This window comes from Callorhinus ursinus, unplaced genomic scaffold (genome assembly GCF_003265705.2).
Source record: "Callorhinus ursinus isolate GAN/ISIS: 27379988/994484 unplaced genomic scaffold, GSC_fseal_2.0 scaffold1, whole genome shotgun sequence".
Taxonomy (NCBI): Eukaryota; Metazoa; Chordata; class Mammalia; order Carnivora; family Otariidae; genus Callorhinus; species Callorhinus ursinus.
The window spans coordinates 58,902,213-58,928,975 of NW_027397063.1; the positions used below are offsets into that span (position 1 = coordinate 58,902,213).

At 35.9% G+C, this 26,763-nt stretch overlaps 1 protein-coding gene across 4 annotated transcripts in view; it reads left to right on the forward strand.

Annotated features, from left to right (window-relative positions):
• The window catches only part of SEC22A (SEC22 homolog A, vesicle trafficking protein), a 70,623-nt gene that overhangs the window by 13,799 nt on the left and 30,061 nt on the right, over positions 1 to 26,763 (forward strand). For all 4 annotated transcript variants that reach the window (XM_025875318.2, XM_025875349.2, XM_025875325.2 and 1 more), the window contains exons 3-4: positions 6,214 to 6,377; positions 7,532 to 7,726. In XM_025875318.2, coding sequence (XP_025731103.1) covers positions 6,214 to 6,377; positions 7,532 to 7,726 — 359 coding nt within the window. The remainder of the gene's footprint in view (positions 1 to 6,213; positions 6,378 to 7,531; positions 7,727 to 26,763) is intronic.

Sequence of the window (26,763 nt, forward strand, 5' to 3'; positions counted from 1 at the left end):
TATTTTTCCTGGGGCACCTGGCTGGCTCAGTTGGAGCATGCAACTTGATCTCAGGGCTGTGAGTTCGACCCCCATGTTGGATGTAGAGATTACTTTAAAAATATATATATATGTATATAATTTTTTAAAAATAATATTTTTCTTTTAACAATTTTAACAGATTATAGAAGGCCTGTCCTACTGGAGAACTTTTCTTCACCCATGAAAGCTAACTGGGCAAATGAGGCTACAGAGGATAGACAGATTTTTCTATGTGTAATGGTTCAATTGTAGAATGTACCATTATAGGCAATGCAAATGTTAATTATTACTGTCTTGGTTTATAAATAGTTTGCTATATACGTTGTCATTTAGCATGCTACAAAAATGCAATGTTGTTTCTTGTTTTGTATATTGTTTTAAGTGCATTCCCAGCACTGTATTGCAGGTGCCCAGCAGGCAGAGATTTTGTTTTTGAAACTAGAGCCTATAGAGTAGAATGTGAGACATATGCTAGGTGCTTATTATTTGCTCTGGGGAAGATCACTGCTTTCACTAATTACTTAGTTTGGTACAGCAGGCCACAATTGTCCTAATAATGTCAGTGTTTAATTGGTGATGTGTAAAATTTCTTTGACAGTTTATAAATAAAATCACATACCAGCAAATGCTTAATATTTAAAAACCACTTATTTAATTGGATCTTAGAAATCACTTGAGGTATGGTTTGCTTGGATACATGATAGAATTAGCTTTTTAATGAAGTGATTGAAAGGGGTAAATACCCCTTATCTGGAGTTTGAACTTCTGTCAGTCTTATCTGTTGAAGACATACTTCGTCCTGGAAGGCCCTGGAGAAGTTCATGGTGTGTCTGCTGGGGGAGGAACCAAAGATGTAATGCAGTTGGATAAAATCCTTCGCCAGAAGAAAGACAGTAGCCATAAAGACAAAACCCAGTCTGTACCAAAGCCAAGAAGTAGAGGCGAAGTAAAAAGGAGTAGAAGTAGGAAGCAAACAATGGCAATTTAAAAATTGTGCTCAAGGTGGAGAAGAGATGTGTGAGGATTAGTAATGTCCATGATAAAAGGACAGTAGACATATCTAACATATACGTATAACCATGTGTAGGTGAGTAATTCTACATGGTATCTGAGAACATCTCTATCTTTAAAGTAGGGGGATGTTGGGGCGCCTGGGTGGTTCAGTTGGTAAAGCAACTGCCTTCGGCTCAGGTCGTGATCCTGGAGTCCCGGGATCGAGTCCTGCATCAGGCTTCCTGCTCGGCGGGGAATCTGCTTCTCCCTCTGACCCTCTTCCCTCTCGTGCTTTCTATCTCTCATTCTCTCTCTCTCTCTCTCTCTCTCAAATAAATAAAATCTTAAAAAAAAAAAAGAATAAAGTAGGGGGATGTTGAAAACTCATGGACCTGAACCCTAAAGCCTTCTGGAAGAGGAGGTAAAGTTGTATTCTGTTCTGTTAAATTTAGTCAAGTATTTATTGAGCTGCTTCTTTATGTCGATACTTTGTGTGGATACTGCTAGGCTGTACAATTATATGTACACAATATACTCAACAAATTTGTGTATAAGTGAATGAATAATGTCATCCTTGTACTCATTTATTCACTAATTTATTGAGCACTTATTGTATACTAGACACCAACTATTCTAGTTGGTAAGAATACAGTGGTGAGCCCTATAGAAATTATCTCTGCTTCTATGGAGTGTAGATATTAGTGAAAGACATTACAACAAATAAACATGTAAATATATAATTACAAATTGGGTTAATCACATGAAGAAAAATAACAGCTCCTATGATATAACAACCATAGGGGTGGGATCAATTTTTATTTTATTTCTTTTAAAATTTATTTATTTATTTTAGAGAGAGAGAGTGTGTGAGCAAGTGGGGGGAGGGGCAGAGGGAGAGGGATTGAATCTCAAGCAGACTCCCCACTGATCATGGAGCCCGATGCGGGGCTCGATTCTACAACCCATGAGATCATGACCTGAGCCAAAATCATGAGTCTGATGCTCAGTGGACTGAGCCATGCAGGTGCCGGGGGTGGGATCAATTTAGATGGTGTGCTCTGGGAGGAACTTCAAGTCCAAGAAGGATGAATAGGATAAGCCAGGTCAGAATTGGAGCGTGGTGGAGATAGGGTTGGGTTGGAGCATTGCAAGTGAGGAAGACAGAATTTATTTGTCAGATTGGGAGTTGGAGGACTGGGAGTAGGTTGGTATCTTTTGGATCTGAAATAACACTAGTGTGGCTAAAATGCAAAGAGGGAGGAGTAGAGTTGCACAAGAAGTAGAGAAGTTGGTAGGGCTTCTTGAATATCCTGATTTAAGTTCCCAAATTCTCAAGTTTCATTAATTCTTACAAGAAAAAATAGAAATTGATTTGTGACTTGAAAAAGTGGGGGGGAAAAGTTGATGGATTAGCACATAATTGGTTTATCTATAACATAGGGAAGTTGGGTGTTGTGTTGGGAAAGAATGTGGGCTTTGGAGTTAGAACTAAGTTTGACCCTGCTCTGCTTCTTAGTGGTGGTTGTGGCCCTGGTAAGCTCCTAAACATCCCTGAGCCTCTGTTTCATTATCTGTAAATGGAGGTGATGGTGCCCTTTTACTGTGAGAATGAAATTAAATAAAATACATACATAAAGCACTTAGCAGAGGACCTGGTTCAGACTAAATGGTCAGTAAACTATACCTGCTGCTGTTCCTCCTCCTCCTCCTCCTCAAGGCAGAAGGACAACAGCCAGATTGTATATAAAATATGAGCTAAATGAACCTAATGGACAGGCTAGTGCATGCACAGACTGGCATGCTTGTAGTGACTTTAGAGTGTTTCATATGAGGAGTTCTCAGTGAAAGGCTGGGAGTCTTTGAGTTTGTCCCCATGATAGTTGAAAGCCAGAAGTCTTTTGATGATGGAAGGCTTGTATGTACTGTTGGAAAACTGGCTTTGCATTTCAAAGAAAGACAATAGCATAAGCCTAAATTCACTATGAAAAGCCATAATATTATAGAGTACTTTATGGCCTTTTCAGAGAATATCACATAATTATAGTAAAGTAAAGGCTTTGGAAGAGAGATTCTCTGAAAATGCTGACATATAATCTTAAAAACACAGGCTTCCCTTTATTTTATAAATAATTCTCTAGTTAACTAAGTGCAAGCAAGAGAAACTGGGATAAACTGTCGTGTATGTGTCTGTGGTTCACTTTATTATTACTATGGAAATACAGCAAAATTTTACCATAACACAAAATATTGAAGTCCAAAAGTCATATTTTTGGAGGATAACGAAACAACTCCTAGGTAGCTACTTGGGTGTTCTGAGTATGTGGAAAGCAATCACCAATTGTGTTTTATCCCAACTCAGGTTACTGGGGAGTATATTTGAATGCTAGTGACATGTCAAAGAATTTTTAAAATGATAGTGAAGATTTTTTGGAAAGAGAACATTGCTTGGGAAGAACATTCGTTGCCTTTGATTTAGTTATTAATTTCATAGAAAAATGCAGTATATATCACTAAACTTTTTTTACTATGATTCATAAGAGATACATTTTATTTATTTTTAAAGATTTTATTTATTTGTCAGAGAGCGTGCACAAGTAGGGGGCGCTGCAGGCAGAGGGAGAACCAGGCTCCCTATAAGCAAGGAGCCCGACACAGAACTTGATCCCAGGACCCATGGGACTCGATCCCAAGACCCCAACTGAGCCACCCAGGCATCCCAAGAGATACATTTTAGTTTGTGAATATTACCTATATACAAATAGGAAACTAAAAAGTTTTATAAAACAATGTAAAATTCCAGTATTTTCTGTTTCAATTTTTAAGAAAATGCTTTATGTAGTTTACACTAATTTTATGACCTTCTAATAGGTCACAAGTTGCAGTTTGAAAAACACTGCATCAAATGACTGTATTAGGTGAACTTCAGAAAGGAATTCCAGGTTATTCCAGAAGCTATAAAACCAGCACAATTTTCCTAGTAGTATATTCCACACCATTAATAATAGGTGATTAATGGTGCCAACCCCATATTATCTGGCTGCATTGGATGGTCTTTTAAGAAAGATATGGAGAAAGAGAGAAAGAAAAGAGGAGGCAGGGAGGGAGGGAAGCATGAACTCTCACTGAACAATACATAAGAATTTAATAATACGAGTTGGGGTGCCTGGCTGGCTTGGTCAGTGGAGTATACATATGGCTTAATTTTTGGGTTGTAGGTTCAAGTTCCACGTTGGGTGTGGAGATTACTTAAAAAAAAATAACATGAGTTGCTTGAGGGACAGAGAATTGGGTATCTTTAGGTGGAGGTAGTGAAAAGACACTTTATTTCATTTTTCATTGTTTTAAAATTTGAACCATGTGAATATATTCTATATATTAAATTTAAAATAAAAAATTCTGCTTCTCATTATTAGAGAAGAAAGAGGGGAGGGGGCTCCAGTTTGGATCTGGGTTTGTTCAGTAAGGATTGCTGTGATAGATTAGCAGTGTCTTTCACAGGAGTGGGAGGTAATAACCTTTATGCTCTGTTTGCTGCCCCTGATCTAGATGAGCTACATTGACAGTTCTATAAAAGAATGTTTAGATGATTCACTAAGAAGGGTTAATTTGTGTCCCATTCTCTGCTTCTTGTAGGGGTTATACACTTCAGAAATTTTTTTTTCTAGAGAACATGGCTAATTTGAACATTTCAGTGCTTAAAAGAAGTTTAAATTTTTTTTAACTTGTTATTTAGATATAATTTCAAACTTAGAGAAAAATTGTATAAATAAGAAAGGTATACATAATACCTATTCCCAGATTCACCTTTTGTTAACATTTTACCCCATTTAGTTTATCATTTTAATCTGCGTCCCTGTCTATCTGATTTATTTTTGTCTGAATCATTTGAGAGAAACTTAAAATACCATGCCCCTTTATTCCTCAGTACTTCGAAGTGTATTTTCTAAGATTAAGGATTTTCTCTTAACTATGGTACAGTTATCAGCTCTAGAAATACTGATATCCTACTTTACTGCCTTTTTTCCATTTTTGTCAGTTGACCCAGGGATGTCATTTATAGCATTTTCCCCCTCTGGCACAGGATCCAGACTGGGGTTAGGTATTGGCATTTAGTTGTGTCTCTTTAGCTTCCTTTGATCAGAAACATTTACACAGCCTTTATTGAGATTTTTAAAGAATATAGCCCTCCCCCTTTTTAAAATAGAATGTTGATCATTTCGATGTTCTTTCATGATTAGATTCAGATTATGCATTCTTAGCTGGAATACTTTATAGCTGCTCTGTTTTTCTGAGGATATCACAACTGAAGGCACAGGAAGTCCATTTACCGCTCATTAGTAATGTTAGAGTGCTCAGTCAAGATGTTTTCTAGTTTCTGCTGTATAATAAATATTTTCTCCTTGCAACAAATAAGACATTTTAAAACCATGCAAAATTTCCTGCTTCTCATCAAAAGTTCCACCTGGATTCACCATTCATTGATTGTCCTTGCTTGATCCAGTCTTTACTACGTTGGTGGCAAAATGCCGATTTTTCCAGTTCTAGCACTACCTACACATTTACCAGCTGGTACTCAGCATTCTGCTGTAGGCAGCAGTTCTCCTTTCTACCCCATTTATTTTATTTGTTGTTGTTCTAAACTCCTAAAGTACTCTTATTTCACCAGTGGTTCATAATTCATCATTATGTGGAGGAGAGGATTTGATTCTGGAATCAGTGGATGACATTAGGAGGTCAGTGACCAACCTGAAATTGTGTGCCAGGTTTTGTGTTTGGACAGTTTTCTGAGGAGAGTGTCCATAACTTTAATCAGAATCTCTATAAAGAGTTCTTGATTCAAACAAGATTAAGTTCCACTACGTTGGATAGTTAAATGTTAAGCTATATGTAACCCTTACGTATTTGTATATTCTTTTCCCTGCTTTCTACCCCAAGTGATAAATGACTGAAGTGTTAGAATTATAGTATGTGTCCTTCTGTAGGTACATTCCATTATTTTGTCTACTGTTTTTAACTGCAACTGAAAGTAATATTATATTTTGGTTTCTTTAATTTCTTTTTGCTGGAATATATAATAAATGTTAATATCTTCATTGCCACTGTAGCAGCAGTTTATGGTAGCATAGAACCAGTCTTTTGAAGCAATGAATTACCTTAATTTAATTTGAAATTTTAAAACCAATGTTTTTTACACTGTAGTTTTATTAGTTCTCTGGGAGTGAGCTACATGATGTTGTGCACTGAAAATTACCCGAATGTTCTGGCCTTCTCTTTCCTGGATGAGCTTCAGAAGGAGTTCATTACTACTTATAACATGATGAAGACAAATACTGCTGTCAGACCATACTGTTTCATTGAATTTGGTAAGGGTCTGATTTTTTTTTCCTTTTCCTTATCCTCTCTCCATCCAGTCATAAGCAATTTTTCATGTAATACTGGAGGCCGGGGGAAAAACTCAGAAAATTCTCCTACCTTGCTTTTGATAGAATAAATTGACAGGTGGTCTATAAATTATGGCAACTTCTTCATTTGGGTGCCTGTTTGGAAAAAAAAAAAATGTGTTTGGGCTGCGGAGGGGATCATGATTATTGGCACAAAGAATTAATCCCAGAGGACAATTTCTCAACGAGAAATTTGTAAGCCAGAGATTCAGAGTTCTGTGTTTATGTGATAATCTTTTATAGTCTGCTTAATGTAGAATGGAGGTTGGCAAACATTTGCTGGAAAGTACCAGATAGTACATATTTTAAGCTGTAAGGACCATATGGTCGCTGTCACAACTACCCAGCCCTTTCAAGCCATCGTGGCTTGAAAGCAGCCATAGGCAATACATAAATGAATGAGTATAGTTATATTCCAATAAAACTTTATTTTCATAAGCAATCAGCAGGCTCAGTTTGGCCTCTGGGCATTAGTTTGCTTGACTCCTGGTGTAGGAGGAGAAAAAAGTAAAACCAAGTTGTAAGTAATGAAAGTAAAATTGGAAGATATTTAGAAAATGTCTTTTTGATTTCATTAAATTTGTTTAAAACATACATTCTAATGGTGTAAGCAATAAATAAGAAAACAGGTTTATAAGAACATGCAATTTATAGTATATGTTCTTATGTGATTACAATTGGTAAATACTGACAGACTTAATCTTTTATGAGAGATGAATCCCTATAAAAATTAAGACTTTGGTTTAAAATTAAAGCTGTTTTTGTTTTTTGTAAAAATTTAAAGTAATTCCTTGAAGTGAATATAATAGTAGAAATAGTGTCACAGTCATGTAGTGTTAAATCCTTATTTTATTTATAATTATTTCTAGAATATAATTTCTAGAGTGAAACACTGATGACTCCATGATGTATTAACTATTAAACACAAATAATATTTGAATATTCAATGACAAATTGAATAGTTTTGGACAACAAATTAAACTGTTGATCTGCAGAATTTATTCCATAAACATCACACTCTCAAATTATTTACTTAACAAATGACTGCAAGGAAATTTATTTTTTATTTTACATAGATAACTTCATTCAGAGGACCAAGCAGCGATATAATAATCCCAGGTCTCTTTCAACAAAGATAAATCTGTCTGACATGCAGATGGAAATCAAGCTGAGGCCCCCTTATCAAATTTCCATGTGTGAACTGGGGTCGGCCAATGGAGTCACATCTGCATTTTCTGTTGACTATAAAGGTGCTGGTAAGATTTCTTCTGGTGAGTTATGGAACTCAATTATTTCATTAAAAAAACTTCTATAAGAACTGAGTAATTCTTGTAAATTAATTAATATTTTAATGCAAGTATGTGAGAGAATACAGAAATTTAAAGTAATTCTCCCAATGGTTTATAGAGTAATCTACCAGATATATGACTAATCAGGAAAATACTTTTAAATAGCAGTCTCAGAGAAACTCTTTGCTAGGGAAACATTTAAGAATTTTTCTTAATTGTTTCCTACATATTTCTTCATAATTTGTCTTCAAGAGGTGAATAATAGTTTATTTAAAATATATATTTATGTACATGTAAAGTGCTTTGCATTATGTCAGAATGGTTACATTCAAGGCCAGGTTTCGTGATTATCACAGAAAATGGAATTATCTACCCAAACCTATCCTACCATACAAGAAATACCATACTCAATAGTTGTGACAGGTAAAAAACTTCTGCTTTTAAAAATGGAAACCTCATTAGTGTCTAAGGTAGCATATGCCATTGTTGAATTGCTTGTTTAAAGAATACCATGTAATACCAATTTGTCTAAGGTCTGTGACTTTTTCTCTGCTCTTCAGCTATGCCAGAATATCACTTCAGAACTTTGAAATCAGTAACTCTGTGTCCTTTCTATCCTATTACTCTGATCGACTTCAGATATAATCAGTTTCCTTAGCCTTTTGTTCTGTGACATTTTGAAACCCTCCCCATCCTGGAAGCTGCTTCTGTATGTGCTTTAGTTTGTTAGTATTCTTCAAATGAGGCATTCAGGACTGAACACGACATTTCTTGGGTTGATTATTTCAAATTATGGGAGAAAAGGGGATGCAAATTTTAGTAAAATAATCCAGTCAATCAGGAAACAAACACGAAAACAGGCAAATACCAGTAACAAGCCCCAGGAGAGAGAAAGCGGATCAGTACTCATAGTTGTTATGTTTTCTAAAATGTCCAATCTCCAACAAAGAAATACAAGACATGCAGAGGAAGAGGAAAGTATAATCCATATACTAGGGGAAAAAGCAGGCAATAGAAACTGCCTTTGAGAATGATCAGATGTCAGATTTTTTTTTTAAAAGATTTTATTTATTTAACAGAGACACAGCGAGAGAGGAAACACAAGCAGGGGGAGTGGGGGAGAGAGAGAAATAGGCTTCCCGCGGAGCAGGGAGCCCGATGCAGGGCTTGATCCCAGGACCCTGGGATCATGACCTGAGCTGGAGGCAGACGCTTAAGGACTGAGCCACCCAAGTGCCCCCAGATGTCAGATTTAACAAAGACTTCGAAGTAGTCATTATAACTATGTTCGGAGAACTAAAGGAAACCATGATTAAAGAAGTAAAGGAAGTATCCCAATGATGTTGTATCAAATAGACAATATCAATAAAGAAATAGAAATTATAAAGAAAAATAACTAGATGGAACTTCTGGAATTGAACAATATACCTGAAATAAAAAATTTACTAGTGGGACTCAGAAGTATATTTGAACTAACAGAAACATGTAGTCCAAAGAACAGAGAAAAAAGAAGGAAGAAAAATGAATAGAACCTCAGGAAAATGTGGGGCACTTAAGCATACCAAACATATGCATGATGGGAGAACGAGGAGAGGAGAGAAAAAAAGGAGCAGAAAAAGTATTTGAAGAAATAATGGCTGAGAAGTTTCCAAATTTACTCAAAAACTTTAGTCCTCCAGGAAGCTCAGTGAATTCCAAATAACCATGCAAGAGATCCACAAATAGATGAATCATATTAAAAATTCTGGAAGACCAAGACAATGGGAAAATCTTGAAACCAGTGAGAGAAAAACAACTTGTCACTTACAAGGGAACCCCAGTAAGATTAACAGCTGACTTTTCAACAGAAGCAGAGGAGATAGAAGGCGGTGGGACATGTTCAAAATGCTCAAAGAAAGAAAAAACTATCAGTCAAGAATCCTATATCCAGCAAAGCTATTTTTCAAAACTAAGGTGAAATAAAGACATTTACAGATATGCAGAAGCTGAGAGAATTGTTGCTGGCAGACTCATCTTACAAGAAATACTAAAGGAAGCTCTTTAGGCTGAAAAGTGATCTAGACAGTAATTTGAATCCACACCAAAAAAATCAAAGAGCAACAGGAAAGGTAATTATAAGATAGTCATTTTTCTTCTTCTCTCTTTTGTTGATTGATGTAAAAAGCAAGTGTATAAAACTAATGTATTGTTGGGCCTATAACATATAGAAATGTAATATATATTTTTTATAACAGCACAAAGGAGCTGGATGGGAGCAAAACTACACTGGGCTAAAGAAATGACTCCAGATGTCAATTTGAATCCACAGGAACAAATGAAGAAAGCCAGAAGTGATAAGAATTCATATTAATAAAACTTACAAAAATATAATCACGGTCCTCTTAGCTACTCTAAAAGATGCAAAATTATGTAAAGTAATAATTGTAACAGTGTATTTTGGGGTTTGCAATGTTTATAAATGTAATTTGTATACAATAATACCACAAAAAGGGAAGAAAAGAAATAGAGCTCTCTAGGAGTAATGTTTCTATAGCTAACTGGAATTAAGTTAGTATAAATATGAAGCTATTTCTGTTAAGATGTATATGGTAAGTCCTAGAGTAGCCACTAAGCAAATCACTCAAAAAATAGTGAAAATCATTAAAGAAATTAAAGTGCTGCAGTATAAAACATTCACTTAATGCAGTGATAGAGTCAAGGAGAAATAGAGCAAAAAAGGGCATGAGACATATAGAAATAAGTAAAATGGTATATGTAAATCTGCTGTGTCAATAATTAATGAGATTAGATTTTAAAATGTGAGTGGATGAAACATTCCAGTCAAAGTTGGCAGTTATAAAAGTGGATTAAAAAAAATCAAAAGATAGAAAAAAATTCAAAGTAAAAGGAATAAAAAAAAAATGCAATGCAAATAGCAACCAAAAGAGAGGTGGAGTGGCTTTTTGATATTAGACAAAATGGGTTTTAGGACAAAAATTGCTACTAAAGACAAAGGACATTTTATAGTGATAAAAAGTCAATCGATTTAATGTGTAGCAATTATAAACATTTAACAACAGAACTCCCAAATACATGAAGCAAAGCCTTGCAGAAATGAAGGGAGACATAGACCAACAGTAATGGTTGAAGACTTAATACCCAACTTTCAACAATGGATAGAACTAGGAAGAAGACAAACAAGGAAACAGAAGATTTGAACACCATAAACCAGCTAGATCTAACAACTACAGAACACTCAATATTAGAAAATATATTCTTAAGTGCACATGGAACATTCTCCTCCAGGATAGACTTTATGCTAAGCCATTATAAAACAAAAACTTTGTAAATTTAACAGACTAAGAATAATACAAATATATTCTGTAACTACAGTGGAATGAAATTAGAAATTAATAACAAAAGAATTTGGGAGACTCATAAATATATGGAAATTAAACAGTACACTCCTAAATAATAAATGGCTCAAAGAAGAAATCAAAAGGAGAATTTATACTTGGAGATGAAGATGAAGACATGATGTAACAAAATCTGAGATGCAGCTAAAGTTGTACTTAGGGGAAATTTTATTGCTATAAATACCTATATTTTTTAAAAAGAAAGATCTCAAATGAATACTTTAACCATCTGCCTAAAGATACTAGAAAAAAAGCAAATTAAATCTAAAATAAAGAGAAGGAAGGAAATAATTAAGATTAGGGCAGAAATGAAAATGAAATAGAAAATAGAAGAATAGAGAAAAATCAATAAAACCAAAAACTAGTTCTTTGAAAAGATAAACAAAATTAACAAACCTTTAGCTAGATTGACAAAAAAAGAAATTACTAGACTCAGAAATGAAAGGACATTTCTATTGATCTTACAAAATAAAGGTTTTTAAAGGAACACTGGGAACAGTTGTATGACAATGAATTAGACAACTTTGATGAAATGGGCATATTCTTAGAAATACACAGACTACTAAAACTGACTCGAAGAAATAAATAATCTGAATAAACTGTATCCAAGAATAGGGATTAAATTACTAATAAGAAACTGTTGGGGTGCCTGGGTGGCCCAGTCAGTTAAGTGTCTGCCTGCGGCTCAGGTCATGATCCCTGGGTCCTGGGATTGAACTCTGCATCAGGCTCCCTGCTCAGAGGAGAGCCTGCTTCTACCTTTCCTTCTGCTGCTTTCCCTGCCTGTGTGTGCACACTCTCTGTCAAATAAATTTAAAAATAAATAAATAAATAACTTAAAAAAAATAAAATTCCAGAAAGGAATAAAAAAAAAAAAGAAAGAAAGAAACTACTGACAGGGGTGCCTGGCTGGCTAAATGGGTTAATGGGACTCTTGATCTCGGGTTGTTGGGTGTAGAGATTACTTAAAAATAAAATCTTGAAAAAGAAAAGAAACCACTGATAAAGAAAACTCTAGGTTGAAATGGCTTCACTGGAGAATTTTACCAGTTTAAGAATTAACCAATTCTTTAGAAACTCTTCCAAAAAATAGAAGAGAGGGGACACTTTTCAACCCATTCTTTGAGGCCAGTATTATCCTAATCCAAAACTAAAGACATCACAAGAAAAGAAAACTACAGACTAATAATATCTCTTTATTATTTTTGAGGACTTTTACAGCAGTCCTCAAAAAAATGCCAGCAAACCAAATCCAGTCACATAAAAATTAGTGTATACCATGACCAAGTGGGATTAATCCAGGAATGCAGGGTTGGTTTAACATCTGAAAATCAATTAATATATACAGTATCATTAGAATAAAAAACAAAATCACATGGTCATCTCAGTAGATGAAAAAGCATTTAAAAAAATCCAATAGTCTTTCATTATGAAAAATACTCAACAAACTAGGAGTAGAAACTTGTTCAACCTGATAAAAGGCATCTGCAAAAAACCCACAGCTAAACTCAGACATAATGGTAAAAGATTGATGCTTTCTCCTAAGATCAGGAACAAGACAAGGATGTCTGCTCCTAGTAGTTTTTTTTTTTTTTTTTTAAGATTTATTTATTTGAGAGAGCGAAAGTGAGTGTGGGTGGGGAGCAGAGGGAGAGAGAAACTCAGGCAGACTCCATGCTGATTGTGAAGCTGGAAACTGGGCTTGATCCTCATGACTCCCAAGATCAGACCCAAGCTGAAACCAAGAGTCAAGTGCTTAACTGCACCACCCAGGCACCCCTCACTATTTCTATTTGACATAGTATTTGAGGTTCTGGACAGGGCAGTTAAGCAAGGAAAAGGAAAAAAAAAAAAGCATCTGATTGCAAAGGGAGAAATAACTCTTCATATATGACATGATCTTGAATATAGAAAATCCTAAAGATTCCACTAAAAGAAACCTATTAAAACCAATGAGTTTAGCAAGGTTGCAGGGTACAAGATCAATATACAAAAATCAGTTATGTTCTGTATACTAGGAACGAACAATCTGAAAGTGAAATTAAGAAAATCCTAGCAACTACTGGCTAAAACAAGACAGATAATACTTCGTATTGTGTGCAATTTAAAAGAAAGAAAATTCCTTACAATGAAAACTACAAAACATAGAAATTTAAAAATCTTAAGTTAATGGAAAGTGGTCAATGTTCATAGATTAGAAGACAATATTGTTAAAACTGGCTGTACTTCTCTAGTTGATATGTAGATTCAGCAGAATCTCTATGAAAATTTCAGCTATCTTTTTGGCAGAAATTGACAAGCTGATACTAAAATTCATTTGGAAATACAAGGGACCAAAAATAGTCAAAATAATCTTGAAAAAGAATAAAATTGGAGGATTCACACTTCCAAACAGAAATAAACCCTTACTCTATGGTCAATTAATTTTTAATAGGGATGCCAAGACCGTGGTGGAAGAATAGACTTTTCAACAAACGATGCTGGGACAAGTGGATGTCCACATGCAAAAGAATGAAATTGGACCCCTACCTCACAAAATTTTAAAAACTAAAAATGGATCAAAGACCTAAATTTAACCACTAAAACTATACAACTCTTAGAAGAAAACATAGATGTAAATCTTTGTGACTTTGTGTTAGGCAGTGTTTTTTTAGATTTGACACCAAAAGCACAGTGGAAAAAAAACAAAAATTAAGGTGGGCTTGATCAAAGTTTAAAAAAAAATTTTTTTTTAAGTAGGCTTTACGGTCAGTGTGGAGCCCAATGCAGGGCTTGAATTCACAACCCTGAAATCAAGAACTGAGTTGAGATCGAGTCAGACACTTTAACACTTAACTGACTGAGCCACCCAGATGCCCCCAAAGTTAAAAATTTTGTTCTTCAACAGACACTGTCAATAAATTGAAGATAATCCACAGACAAATCATATATTTCCTAAGGGATTTGTGTCCAGAATATATAAGTAACACAACAATTACAATAAAAAGATAATCCAATTTTATAATGAGAAAAGGATTTGAATAAATACTTCTACACAAAGAAAGTGTGCAACTGGCTAACACATGAAAAGATGTTCCACATTAGTCATAGTGAAATGGAAAGCAAAATGATAAGGAGGTACCACTTCACACCCACTAGGATGGCTGTAGTTTTAAAAAATAGTAACAAGTATTAGCAAGGATATGGAGAAATTGGAACCCTCCTATAATGCTGGTAGGGTTGTGAAATGGTGAGCTACTTTGGAAAATACTTTGGAAGTTCCTCAAAAAGGTAAATCTAGAGTTACTGTATGACCTCACAATTCAACTCGTAGGTACATACCCCAGAGAGTTGAAAATGTAAGTCTGAATAAAAATGTGTACATGAATATTTATAGCACTGTTATTCATAGAAGCCAAAAAGTTGAAATAACCCAAACATCCATCATCTAATGAATGAATAAACAAAATATGGTATATGCATGCAACAGAATATTAAGGAGTAAAAAAGGAATGAAGTATTGATGCATGATACAACATGGATGAACCTTAAAAACATTATGCTAAGTGAGAGAAGCCAGATACAAAAGGCCATATATTTATAGATTCATTTATACAAAATGTCCAGAAAAGGCAAATCCATAGAGACAGAAAGTAGTTTAGTGGTTGACAGGAGCTGGGGGGCTACAGGGAAATAGGCAGTGACTACTAATGGTTTTGAGATTTCTTTTTGAGGTGATGAAAATTGTGGAATTAGATAATGATTGCACAATTCTGTGAATACTAAAAACTTCTGAATTATATACTTTTATTTTTAGGGAGAGCGCATGTGCGCTTGTGAGTAGGGGCAGGGCAGAGAGAGAGAGAGAGAACCTTAAGCAGGCTCCAATGCTCAGTACAGAAACCGATGTGGGGCTTGATCTCATGACCCTGAGATCATGGCCTGAGCCGAAATCAAGAGTCGGATGCTTAACTGATTGCACCCCCCGGGTGCCCCTGAATTATATACTTCTAAAGGGCAAAGTTTATTGTATTCAAATTGTATTTCAATTTTTAAAATCAGTAATAAATGAGAGGGTTATTACTTTGAGACTTCTACTTCCAGTAGTGATGGAGTAGGCAGTTCAGACCAATAGTTCCACAAAATACAGGAGGAAAGCTGAATGGAACGTATACATTCTATAGAATATGTAGGTCTAAAAAAGAATATGTAGGTCTAATATGATACAGAATTTAATTTAAAATGTAGTCTTCCCAAAGTCTTTGGCTATCCACCAAGATTATTAAGAATTACTGGGATACAGAAGAGGGTGGAGGCCTATGGAGATGAGCTTAATGTTCGGAGCTACTTTTTCTTTTGGGGCTTTTACCAGTTCTGGAAGGAACAGCTGGCAGCCACTCAAGACTAGGGAGACAGGGATTAGAAAGCAGCGTCTGCCAAGCTGATGGACCTCATGAACAACCCCCTAGCTTTGGGTTTGGATGTCAGCACTCTAGGAATATGGGTTGACAGGAATATGAAGTAGACAGTCTTTTATGAGGACTGCAGCTTAGTTTTGAATCATATTGATCTCTAAAATTGGATTGAGTGAATTCCACAGTGCTATGCTCCAAAGATCCTGGCAGAAACAAACATCTTTCCTAGAGGAAATTGTCACATAAGCTTCAAATGATATCTACGACAATATTTTGAAAATAGAATGTTTGGTAAACAATGAAGTAACCAGCATAAATCACCAGGCGCTTGGATTACATGAACACAAACCATTACACACACACACACACACACACACACGCACACGCACACGCACACTGTCTCTCTCTCTCATAGGAGTCCTGGAAGCAAGAAGACCACTTAATGGTATCTTCTAAAGGATAAAAGAAAATAACTGCAAATGTGGAATTCTGTGCTTAACAAAAATATACTGAAAGAATGAAATGGCAAGAGTGGCTATCCTTGCAGTGTTCCTGATCTTAGCAGGGAAAGCATTCAGTCTTTCACAGTTAAATATGATGTTAACTTAGGGTTTAAAATTCCCTTATATTCCCAGTTCGATGAGTGGTTTGTATCAGAAATGAAAGTTGTATTGTGTCAAATACTTTGTCTAAATTTATGGAGATGATTGTATTTTTTTTCTTCTTAAAGTCTTTATGTGGTAAATTACATTGATTGCTTTTCAAATGTTAAACCAACCTTGCGTTTCTGTGATAAACCCCACTTGGTCATAATATCCTTTTTGTATATTGTGAGATTCAATTTGCTAAAATTTATTTAGATATTTTATATATGTTTTCATGTGGGATTTGGTTTATAGTTTTCCTTTTTTGTAATGTTTTTGTCTGGTTTTGCTATCAGGATAACATTGGCCTCAGAATAAATTGGGAGATATTTCATTTTCTTCAATTTTTTCAGAAATATTTCTCTAGAATTTTTATTTCTTCCTCTTTGTTCAGTATGGTGAAGCCTTTTGAGCCTCTGGTTTTCTTTGTGGAAAGGTTTTTAACTATAAACCAATTTCTTTGATGAATGTTCAAGTTATCTGCTTCTTGAGTGAGTTTTAGTAGTTTGTTTTTTTGAAGGAATCTGTTCATCTCACCTAAGTTAATGAATTTTTTGGCATAAGTTAATAATCTCTTTTTAATATCTGTAGAATTGTAGTGATACAACCATTCTCATTTCTGATATTGGAAATTTTTGAGTTTTGCATTTTATTTTTTTTAGAGCTTAGCATTTTTATTGATTCTCTTAAAGAACCAGCTTTTGGTTTCATTGACTTTTTATTGTTTTTTATTTCACTGATTTATGATCTGATCTTTATTACTTCCCTGTCTTGTGCTAACTTAGGGTTTAATTTCTCTTCTTTTTCTAGGTTCTTAAGGTAGAAGTAGAGGTTATTTAAAAAAAAAAGTGGAGGTTATTTATTTGAGATCTTTCTTTAATAGGCATTTAGTAGTATATATTTCCCTCTAATATTGCTTTAACTACATTCAGAAATTTTAATATATTGTATTTTCATTTTCATACTGTTTAAAATCCTTTTTGAGGCGCCTGGTTGGCTCAGTCGTTAAGCATCTGCCTTCAGCTCAAGTCATGATCCCAGGATGGGATCGAGCCCTGCGTCGGGCTCCCTGCTCTGTGGGAAGCCTGCTTCTCCCTCTCCCATTCCCCCTGCTTGTGTTCCCTCTCTCACTGTCCCTCTCTGTCAAATAAATAAATAAATCTAAAAAATAATAAAATGCTTCTTAATTTCCATTTTGGTTTCTTTTATGATCCATGAGTTGTTTAGAAATGTGTCATATAGTTTTAAGTATTTAGAGATTTTTCCAGGTATCTTTCATTTCTTGATTTCTAACTTAACTCCATGTGGTCAGATACCAAATTTTGTATAATTCTAATTCATTTAAATTTATTGAGACTTGTTTTACTCTCCCAGAATATGTTCTAAGCCATTTTTCTGTGTTCTATGTTGAAAAGAATGTGTATTCTATTATTGTAGGGTGGAGTTCTATAAATGTCATTTAGATCAAGTTGGTTGATATTGTTCAAATCTTTCATATCCTTTCTGATTTTCTGTTGACTGTCAATTAATGAGAAAGTGGTGTTGAACTCTGACTATATTTGTGAATTTATATATTCCTCCTTTTAGGTTTGTCAGTTTTTATTTTATGTATTTTAAAGCTTATTAAATATTTAGGGTTGTTCTCTTGGTGCATAGACGCCTTTGTCACTTTGAAATGACCTTCCTTATCCCTAGTAATATTCTTAGTTCTGCAATCTACTTTATTAATATAGCCACTCTTACTTTTTTAAATAGTATGGGAATGGTGTATCTTTTTCTGTCTTTTTTCTTTTAACCTTTCTGTGTCTATTTACAATGGTTGCTTTTAGGTATTATTTAGTTGAGTCTATTGGGGAAAAAAATCCAATTTGACATATGCATTTTTTTTTAGGTGTTTAGGCCACTTACATTTAATGTGATTATTAATGTGGTTGGGGTTTGTTTGTTTTTTTAAGATTTTATTTTTAAGTAATCTCTGCACCACTTATGGGGCTCAAACCCACAACCCCAAGATCAAGAGTCACATGCTCCACTCACTAGCCAGCTAGGTGCCCCGATATGGTTGGGTTTAAACCTACCATCATGGCTGTTTTCTTTTTAGCCCATCTGTTTTTAGTCACCTTTCTCTCTTTTCCTGCCTTCCTTTAAATTATTTTTTGATCCATTTTCTGTTCTTGGTTGACTTATTATACCATTTCATTTCATTTGTTTGTTTTTATGGGTGCTTTAGGGTTTATAGTATATACCTCATATTTCATGGTAGGGCCACTAGTTTCTGCCATGGCCAACAAGCAAGCCAGGAACTAATTCTTGAAATGAAAACATTTTTCTTTTTGTCTAAGGGCCGTGTCATTGCTTCAAAACCCAGGATCCTTTTTTATGATTCTTCTTTCCAAATTTGCTACAGATTCATAACATTATCTCTATCTTCCACAGATATTTTGAATACCATTAGATCTGTGAGGTGTAAGGGCTGAGTGGCAAAGTAGTCTGTAATGCAGTCTCGATCTTTCTATTGCTTTGGCCCTCTTCAGCCATTGTTATTCAGTAAACATGTTGGAGCAGTATACCCAAGTCTTGTAATGTTGCTTTTGAAATCTAGAAAGGCATACTCAGCAGCCAATCTTTTCTTAGTGGTTTGGGTTGCAAGGTGCTGCTTGATCTTTACATTCAGTATACTCTAGACCATTAACCACCAGAAACTTGACTGAGGTGGTAGGCTTCTATAATATTGTTATTATTTTCCACACTCTGGCATACATGTATCATCCCAAGGTATCTACTGTCTGTTCTTCAGATCCTGTCAGCATGAGGTTATCAACAAAGTGGATCAGTATAATGTTCCATGGGGTGTTAAGAAGCCGAGTCCTTATAGGCCAAGAGTCAGCAAACATTTTCTGTAAATGGCGAGGTAGCAAATATTTTAGCTTTTTTTTTTTAAAAGATTTTATTTATTTGAGAGAAAGAGAGAGAGCACATGAGAAGGGGGAGGGTCAGAGGGAGAAGCATACTCCCTGCTGAGCAGGGAGCCCGATGCGGGACTCGATCCTGGAACTCCAGGATCATGACCTGAGCCCAAGGCAGTCACTTAACCAACTGAGCCACCCAGGCGCCTGCAAATATTTTAGCTTTTATAGGCTAAATGGTCTCTGTTGCAACTACTTCACTCTGCTGGTATAGTATAAAACAGTCATAGACAGTGTGTAAAAGAATAGGTAAAGCTGTGTTGCAGTAAAGCTCTATTTACAAAAACAGGTGGTGGGCTGGATTTGGCCTGTGGGTCATAGTTTGCCAACCCCTGCTATAGACTCATCTCTGGCTTAGAGTTGATATAACCTCATGGCAATATAGTAAATGTACTGCTATCTCTCACTCTCTCTCTCTCTCTTTGGAGGGGGGAGATAGCTCGAGCACTGGGAGGAGGGGGAGGGGGAGAGAGAATCCCAAGCAGACTTCATGCTCAGTGTGGAGCCTGACGTGGGGCTCAGTCTCACAACCTGGAGATCATGACCTGAGCCAGAATCAAGAGTCGGACGCTTAACTGACTGAGCCACCCAGGCGCTCCTATGTACTGCTATCTTTATCAGGTAAAAGTAAAATGCATCTTATTTTCTCTGTTTATTAGGGTAGAGAAGAAAGTGTTAGCAAATTAGTACCTACATGTCATGGAATTAATTGTTGTTCCATATGGAGACTGTATGTAGAAAAGCATGTGCAGTTGGAACCCACAGTAATCTGTTGTCATCCTCTAAGGCACTCTCATTTTGGAGCCTTAAACTGGAGAGTTAAATGGGTGTGTAGTAGGAATCACTATCTGTGCATATTTTAATAAGCTTTGGATGGTGACACTGATTTCTGCCTTTACCTTAGGGATTAATATTTTGATGATGTTTGGGTGGGGGAAGCTCCATGGCTTCCATTGGCCTTTCCTTCTCTAATAGTTCTAATTCCATAGGTCTGGCAGTCAGTTTTGCTGCCAGAATATCTGTCCATTAATGTACACACTCAGGATCTAGAAAATGAATCTTTAATTTGGGGTAGGGGTCCATCCAACTTGACATACCAAGAGACAAATTCTGTTAGAAAGTTCATGTATTGTTTGACTCCCGTTAAGTCCCCACTCTGACCTGTAGTCTGCAGTGGTATCCTGGATCGCCAGACAGGAAACACTGGGAAAATGGAAAATCTGGGATTTGATAATTGTTTTAAGAAAGAGAAGTTTTAAGAAAGAGAAGTTTTTAAAGTAATTCACAATTAGAACTTATTTTAATATTAACATAAAATTTTCTTTTAATCCAGACAAAGCCTGGGTAATACTTTCTGTAGTCTCTGAGTTTTCCTAAATAAAATTATTTACTCTATTTTGGAATCTGGTTAATAGTTATTTGACAGACATTACTTTTCAGGCCTTTTTCTCTGTTAGAGTATCTTACTTTTGGTTTCTTGACTTTTTCTCTTTTTGACCTTTTGACCCCTCCCCCCCACAGGCTAGCATGAATTTTTTTCTATAATTTTCTGAAGTCTACAGATGTTCTGCTATCCATCATAGGGTCAGTATGTTAATAAGTTAAGCACTATGTCCTACTTTTACCCTTTTTGTTTTTAAAACATTTTATCATGGAGAAATTTTAAACAGCTACAAAGTAAACAGAATAGTATAGTGAACTTTTCTGTACCTGTCACCCAATTATAATAACTATATCAACATCTTGCATTCTTGTTTCATCTGTATCCCCACCCACTATCCACTCATCTACTTTATAATTTACTTCTGGGGTTCTTTTTTTTTTAAGATTTTATTTATTTGAGAGAGAGAGAGAGTGACTAAGATAGAGAGAGCACAAGTGGGGAGGAGAGGGAGAAGCAGGCTCCCTGCAGAGCAGGGAGCCTGACTGAGGACTTAATCCCAGGACCCTGGGATCATGACCTGAGCTGAAGGCAGACGCTTAACTGACTAAGTCACCCAGGCGCCCCTGAGGTTCTTTTCTTTTTTAATGGAAATTTGCACATATTAAAATGCACAAATCTTTGCTATATGGTTTAGACACATGGATACATTTGTATAAACCACTCTTTTCAAAAGTATAGATTTTATTATTCAGGTATGATAAGGCCAACAGATCAGGAGACAGCTGCCACTGCAAAGGTTGTTTGTTATTCTCAGATCCCATGAGAAGGGTGCACACTATTCCACCCAGGGCCATGGGGGTGAAGTGCAGGTGTTGGTTAGGAGGTAAAGGAGTAGGAGGAAAACGTGAGCAAGAGCATTTATTGTGCTTTCCCTAGGAAGGAACTGGAGGGAGGCAGGGTAAGCAGGTTTAGACTGGCTAGCTTGAGTACTTACAGCAGGCTCAGGGATATAGGGTAAGTTGTCTTAGTTGTCTGATACCTGACCTTGGGGTGAGTCGGGCAGGGGGATAGTGGCTCTGAGTGTGAGAGCCCCATAGAGGAGGTAAAGTGTGGGCTTTGGATTAGGGGGCTTGCTTTTGGAAAGCACTCTTAGAGGTAAGTTGTTTGCTATCTCTAGGAATTAGATAGCCCTGGGAAGGGCTGTCCTCTGGGGCCAGCAAGGCCCCAAGATATCAAAGCATCAAAATACAGAATATAGAAAAAAAACTAATACATATTCCTGTCACGATATAGAATATTTCCATCTCCCTAGGAAGTTCTTTCATGTCTCTTCCCAGTCTCCACCCTGCCTCCAGACAACCAGTATTCTTATCTTTTACACTCTAGTTATTTTTAATTTTGTTTGTTCTAGAACTTTATATAAACAAGACTTTATAGTGTTTGGCTTCTTTTAGTACAATGTCCTATGTTGTAGGTCTCTGTACTTTGATCCTTTTTGTTGCTGAGTAGTAGTCATTGTATGAACAGGCCACAGTCGTCCTGCCGATGAACATTAGCTTGTTTCCAGTTTTGGGTTGTCTTGTGGACATGTTTTCATTTCTTTTGAGTAAATAGCAGTGGAATTTGCCAAGTCAAAAGTGAGGTACATGTTTGACTCTTTGAGAAATTTCTGGTTTTCTAAAGTAAAAAAAACGATTTTGCATTTCCACAAGGAGGGTATGAGTTTCAGTTGCTCTACGTTCTCACCAACATTTAGTGTTGCTAATCTTTTTAATTTTATATTCTGCTTTTATTTAAAAAAACTTAACAAAACTCTAAATTCAATACATTTTTCTGTTTCTTTGACACGTTATTTTTAGGATAAACACTAGGTTAATCAGCCTTTTTTTCCACCTGTGTAATTTTATAGACAATTTGTCAGTTGGCTGAGAATGGTACTCTATTTGGCAGTTGTCCCACAAGGCAAATAAATTTCCTGATCTCTCTTTCTCTCTTCTCTCTTCCTCCCTCTTTCTCTCTCTCTCCCACACACATGCGCGCACACACACACGCCAATAAGTAAAATACAAGATAGAATGTGATACATGTTCCAAAAGAGATAAACAGAGATAAATAGGAAGTACCACTTTTAAGCCCCAGGGCCTTGAAGGACATACAGGCTTTTGACAGGTAATGATGTGAGAGAGGGCCTCACTGGTGAAGAGAATAGTGTTTTTAATACCATACAATTAGCCTCAGTCATCATTTAGTCATAAATTATGCTCATTTAGATGGAATTGACCTAACATTTCTCTTGTATGTTCTAAAACCTGTTTCTCCAGATATTTGGGCCATCATTGAATGACTGTACCTCCTGAACTTTGTTTTTACTCAAAGCATAGGCATTGTGGTATTATGATGATGTTTGAAGTTTAGAATGGTACCATCATTTTGAATCTTAATGATTGTTCTGGTATTCTCTGTCATCATTTTCCCTTTTTCTTGACTCTTATTTCCTCTTCACTGAATTTTTTTCATTCTACTTATAAATGTATTCAGATCTCCCTCCTCTCCTGCATTACAGTGGAAAAATAATTATTTCTCAGTCCTATCTGTCAGGCTGTCATCCTGGTTTTCTTCAACGGTGGTAGCATTCACACACTGCTTCTCTGTCTTACCATCAACAGTTATTTAGCATCTTGCGGTCTGAATTTTTCCTTCACTCTTCTAAAACTGTTTTATAAAGGGTCAACAACCATCTTTTAGTCAATAAATCTAATATTTTTTTGTTTTGAGTTCAGACTGTCTTTGGCCTGTCCACAGGCATTGATATACATATCTTTCTTCCAGATGGCCTCCCCTTCCTAGGCTTCTGAGGCTCGCTCTTCTTCCTCTTCTCCTAAATCTGTCTTCCTGACTCCTCATCCTCCCTGTGAAGGTACTGTTTGCCAAAGATTTGCCCTTAGCCTACTTCTTTCCTTAGTAATCTCACCCCAGCCCTTCCTTTCAGATACAAACCTCATCTGTTTCTCCAGCTCTGCTACTCTTCCGTTCTTCCGTTGCTGGTTGAACACGCCTCATTATCACTACAAGTTTGATACGTTTAAAATGTCTCCACTCTTGATCAAACCTGAATTTCTTCCAGTCACTTTGTTGGTAGCACCATTAACTTTCTAATCATCCACACTTAAAACCTTGACATTTTATCTAATTTTCTTCCCTTTTGTTTCCCATATCTAAATAGTTCTTATGTCTACTAGTTTTAACCCCAGTAATATCGCTCACCTCTTTCTTCTTCATTCCTGCTGTCACTTTCCAAATTCAGGCCCTCATATCAGCCAGTCTTTTGCAGTGACTCCCTAAGGTAGATTTGTAGAAAGAGCATAGGCTTTGTAGTCTTGTAGACCCAAGTGCCAATTGTGAAGATGACACTTACTAGCTGTCTGATTTATAGCAGATTATTTAACATCTCCACTGACAGATGAAAAAATTCAGACACCGAGAAGTTAGTCATTCCTGCCTTATGAAGTACTGCATTTTGAAGGATAAGTGGGACAAAGTGTACCTACCAAGAAAGCACTGAGAAAATATTATTTGTCTTCCTGCTTTTAATCTCCTTACAGCACATTGATAGATTAATATTTCTTAAGCATAGCGTTAATTATATTGGTGTCTTGCTCTTCAGTGTTTCCCCATTGTCTAACTTGTTCATAATTTTTAGTCTAGTATTTCCAGCTGTCTATTAATTAGCTTCAACCCCCCTTTCTGACCTTATTTCTTCCTACTCTTCATAAACATCCTTTTAAGCCAAACAAAACCAGTAACAATGCCCAGTGGCAAAGTGGTTAAGAACATGAGTTCTAGTGTCAGGCTACCTGGGTTTAAATCCCAGTTCATTTACTTAACTTTGGGCAAATTACCTAATCTCCCTAAACCTTCGTTTCATCTGAAAAAATAAGGATAATTATAGTGCCTACTGCAGTGGGTTCTTGGAGGGGTGACATGAGATCATGTATATAAGCGCTTGTGCCCGGTACATTGAGAACAGCCACTATTAGTAAGATTAGCAGAGGTAGTAGTAGTAGTTGTTATTGTTGTTCATGCTCTTATTATTTGCGTCTCATTTCCACCTCCATGCTCACATTCTTTTCTCTGTGGAAATGCAGTTTTCCCATTTGTGCCTGTCTAAATTTTAACCGTCTTTAAAGATCTTCCCTGGTTTTCTTACCACTCCTGTATCACCACCTTCCCCCTAGTTATCTTCCTTTTCAGAATTTTTTTTCTTTTATCTTTCTTTCTTTTTTTTTTTTTAAGATTTTATTTATTTATTTGACAGAGAGTACAAGCAGGGGGACGGGGGAGGGTAGGGGTGGGGAAGCAGACTCCCTGCTGAGCAGGGAGCCGATGCAGGACTTGATCCCAAGAGCCTGGGATCATGACCTGAGCCAAAAACAGATGATTAACCATCTGAGCCACCCAGGCGCCCCTCCTCTTCAGAATTTCTTAAACTCTTTTAGTTTAGAGTGCTTATTACTTTTACAGGCTTTTCTGTTATATTCCCTTCAAAAGACTGAAGTATCTTGAGGGCAGATTGTGCAGTGTAAATCGTTTATTGTATTTTCTAAAGCACAACGTCTTACACAGAATCATGCTAAAAGGTATTTGCTGAGTAAATATATTAATTCCCTATAAGCAATAGCCTTTGGTTCCAAGAGATTTACTTCTTTAGGAACTTTTCTAAACTGCATTAATTATTGGCTCATACAAAATTTAATTTTGGCATGAAAATGCCATTATTGGGCTCAAGGAGACTAATTAAAGAAAAGGCATTGTAGCAAAAGACAGTAATAGCAAAAACAACAAAAACTGACCAGGTAACACTATTTTGGATTCAGTAACTTTTTTTTTCTACGTTGCCCCTCATTTGTTACTGTTCCAAATTTACTCTGTACCTAATAGTACCTATCATGGTGCCAAATTGAAGTGTGAAGTAAGCATTTGTGGATAACAATGAATCTAAAATTTGTTTCACTGAAAAAGAAAGTAGCAGATAGCACATAATACATTAAAATGTGATTAAGTATCTTGTTCAGTTGTTAACATGAGAAGTTGTCCTTAGGGAGTGTCACCCTCATGTTATATGCAGATGGAGTTTTCTCTTGGTAATCATTCCCACCGGTCCTAAGGAAGGAGATAGGGTGGGAGTGGGTGAATCTGAAAATTGAAAATTTCTTTCCCACAGTGATTTGGCACAGCTCCAGCCTGTCCTTCAGCATAATACATGCCTTGTCTTTGTTAAAAGAGACTTGTCATTTGCTTTCATGCTTTTAAAAATATTTCTGGTCATTTTGAAATAATTTTAATAATAAATGGTATGTTATAATTATAAGGAGAGTGTTCTAAGGCCAAGAGATAAATATTAGAAACGTTAATTTATATACTCAGTTATTTCTTAAATAGACATTGATCAACACCTTAAAATGGTAATATTTTCCCATTCAAGAATGGCCATACTTGACCATAAACAGCTAAGATTTTTTAGTTATAATACAGAATATTATTTGGGTTTTTTGTTAAGGTAAACTTGTGTGTATACTTTAGAAGTACGATTTATGTAATCTGTTTAGTAGTCAGGTAGTTTTATGCTTGAGGCCCATATTAAGGATTTCTTTTTTTATTAGGGGCCAGTTTTTCCTTACTACTGAGAGGGTATGGGTAGGGTTGGACAGGAGATACAAAACATGACTAATTGGTAGACTAGTTGAATAGATTTTTAAATTGTGAGTTTTTTTTTCTCAACTGAAATAAAACTTGGTATTAATACTTTATAGAGATATTTAATTTTTTGTTTTCATATTAAAATCTCAAGGAAATTGATTGAGAGACCCAGCAATCAGCTTAGGCACAGAAGAAAGTACAGAAAATGTTTCCCATCTTAGCATTTTCTGCTGAACTTGAGGAACAAATACTTTCTTGTGATATGTGGGGTTTTGTGTCTCTGTGAACTGTTTAGGGAAGCTTTTCTGCTGTAATGGCTGAATATAAGTTGCAAAGATTTAAGCCTTTCCTTATATTAATGTTCCACCCCATTAACTTCATTGTTAGGGCTTTTTACACTTCAGTGATTTAAATAAAATGATCTAACTGTAGTTCTGTTGTCCTCTCTTTCCTTCTGTCTCTTTTTTGAGGTCTAGATGATTATTTAGTTTTGTATTTTCATTTAGACTCAGTTGTTAATTCTGTTAAGCCCAAGACGA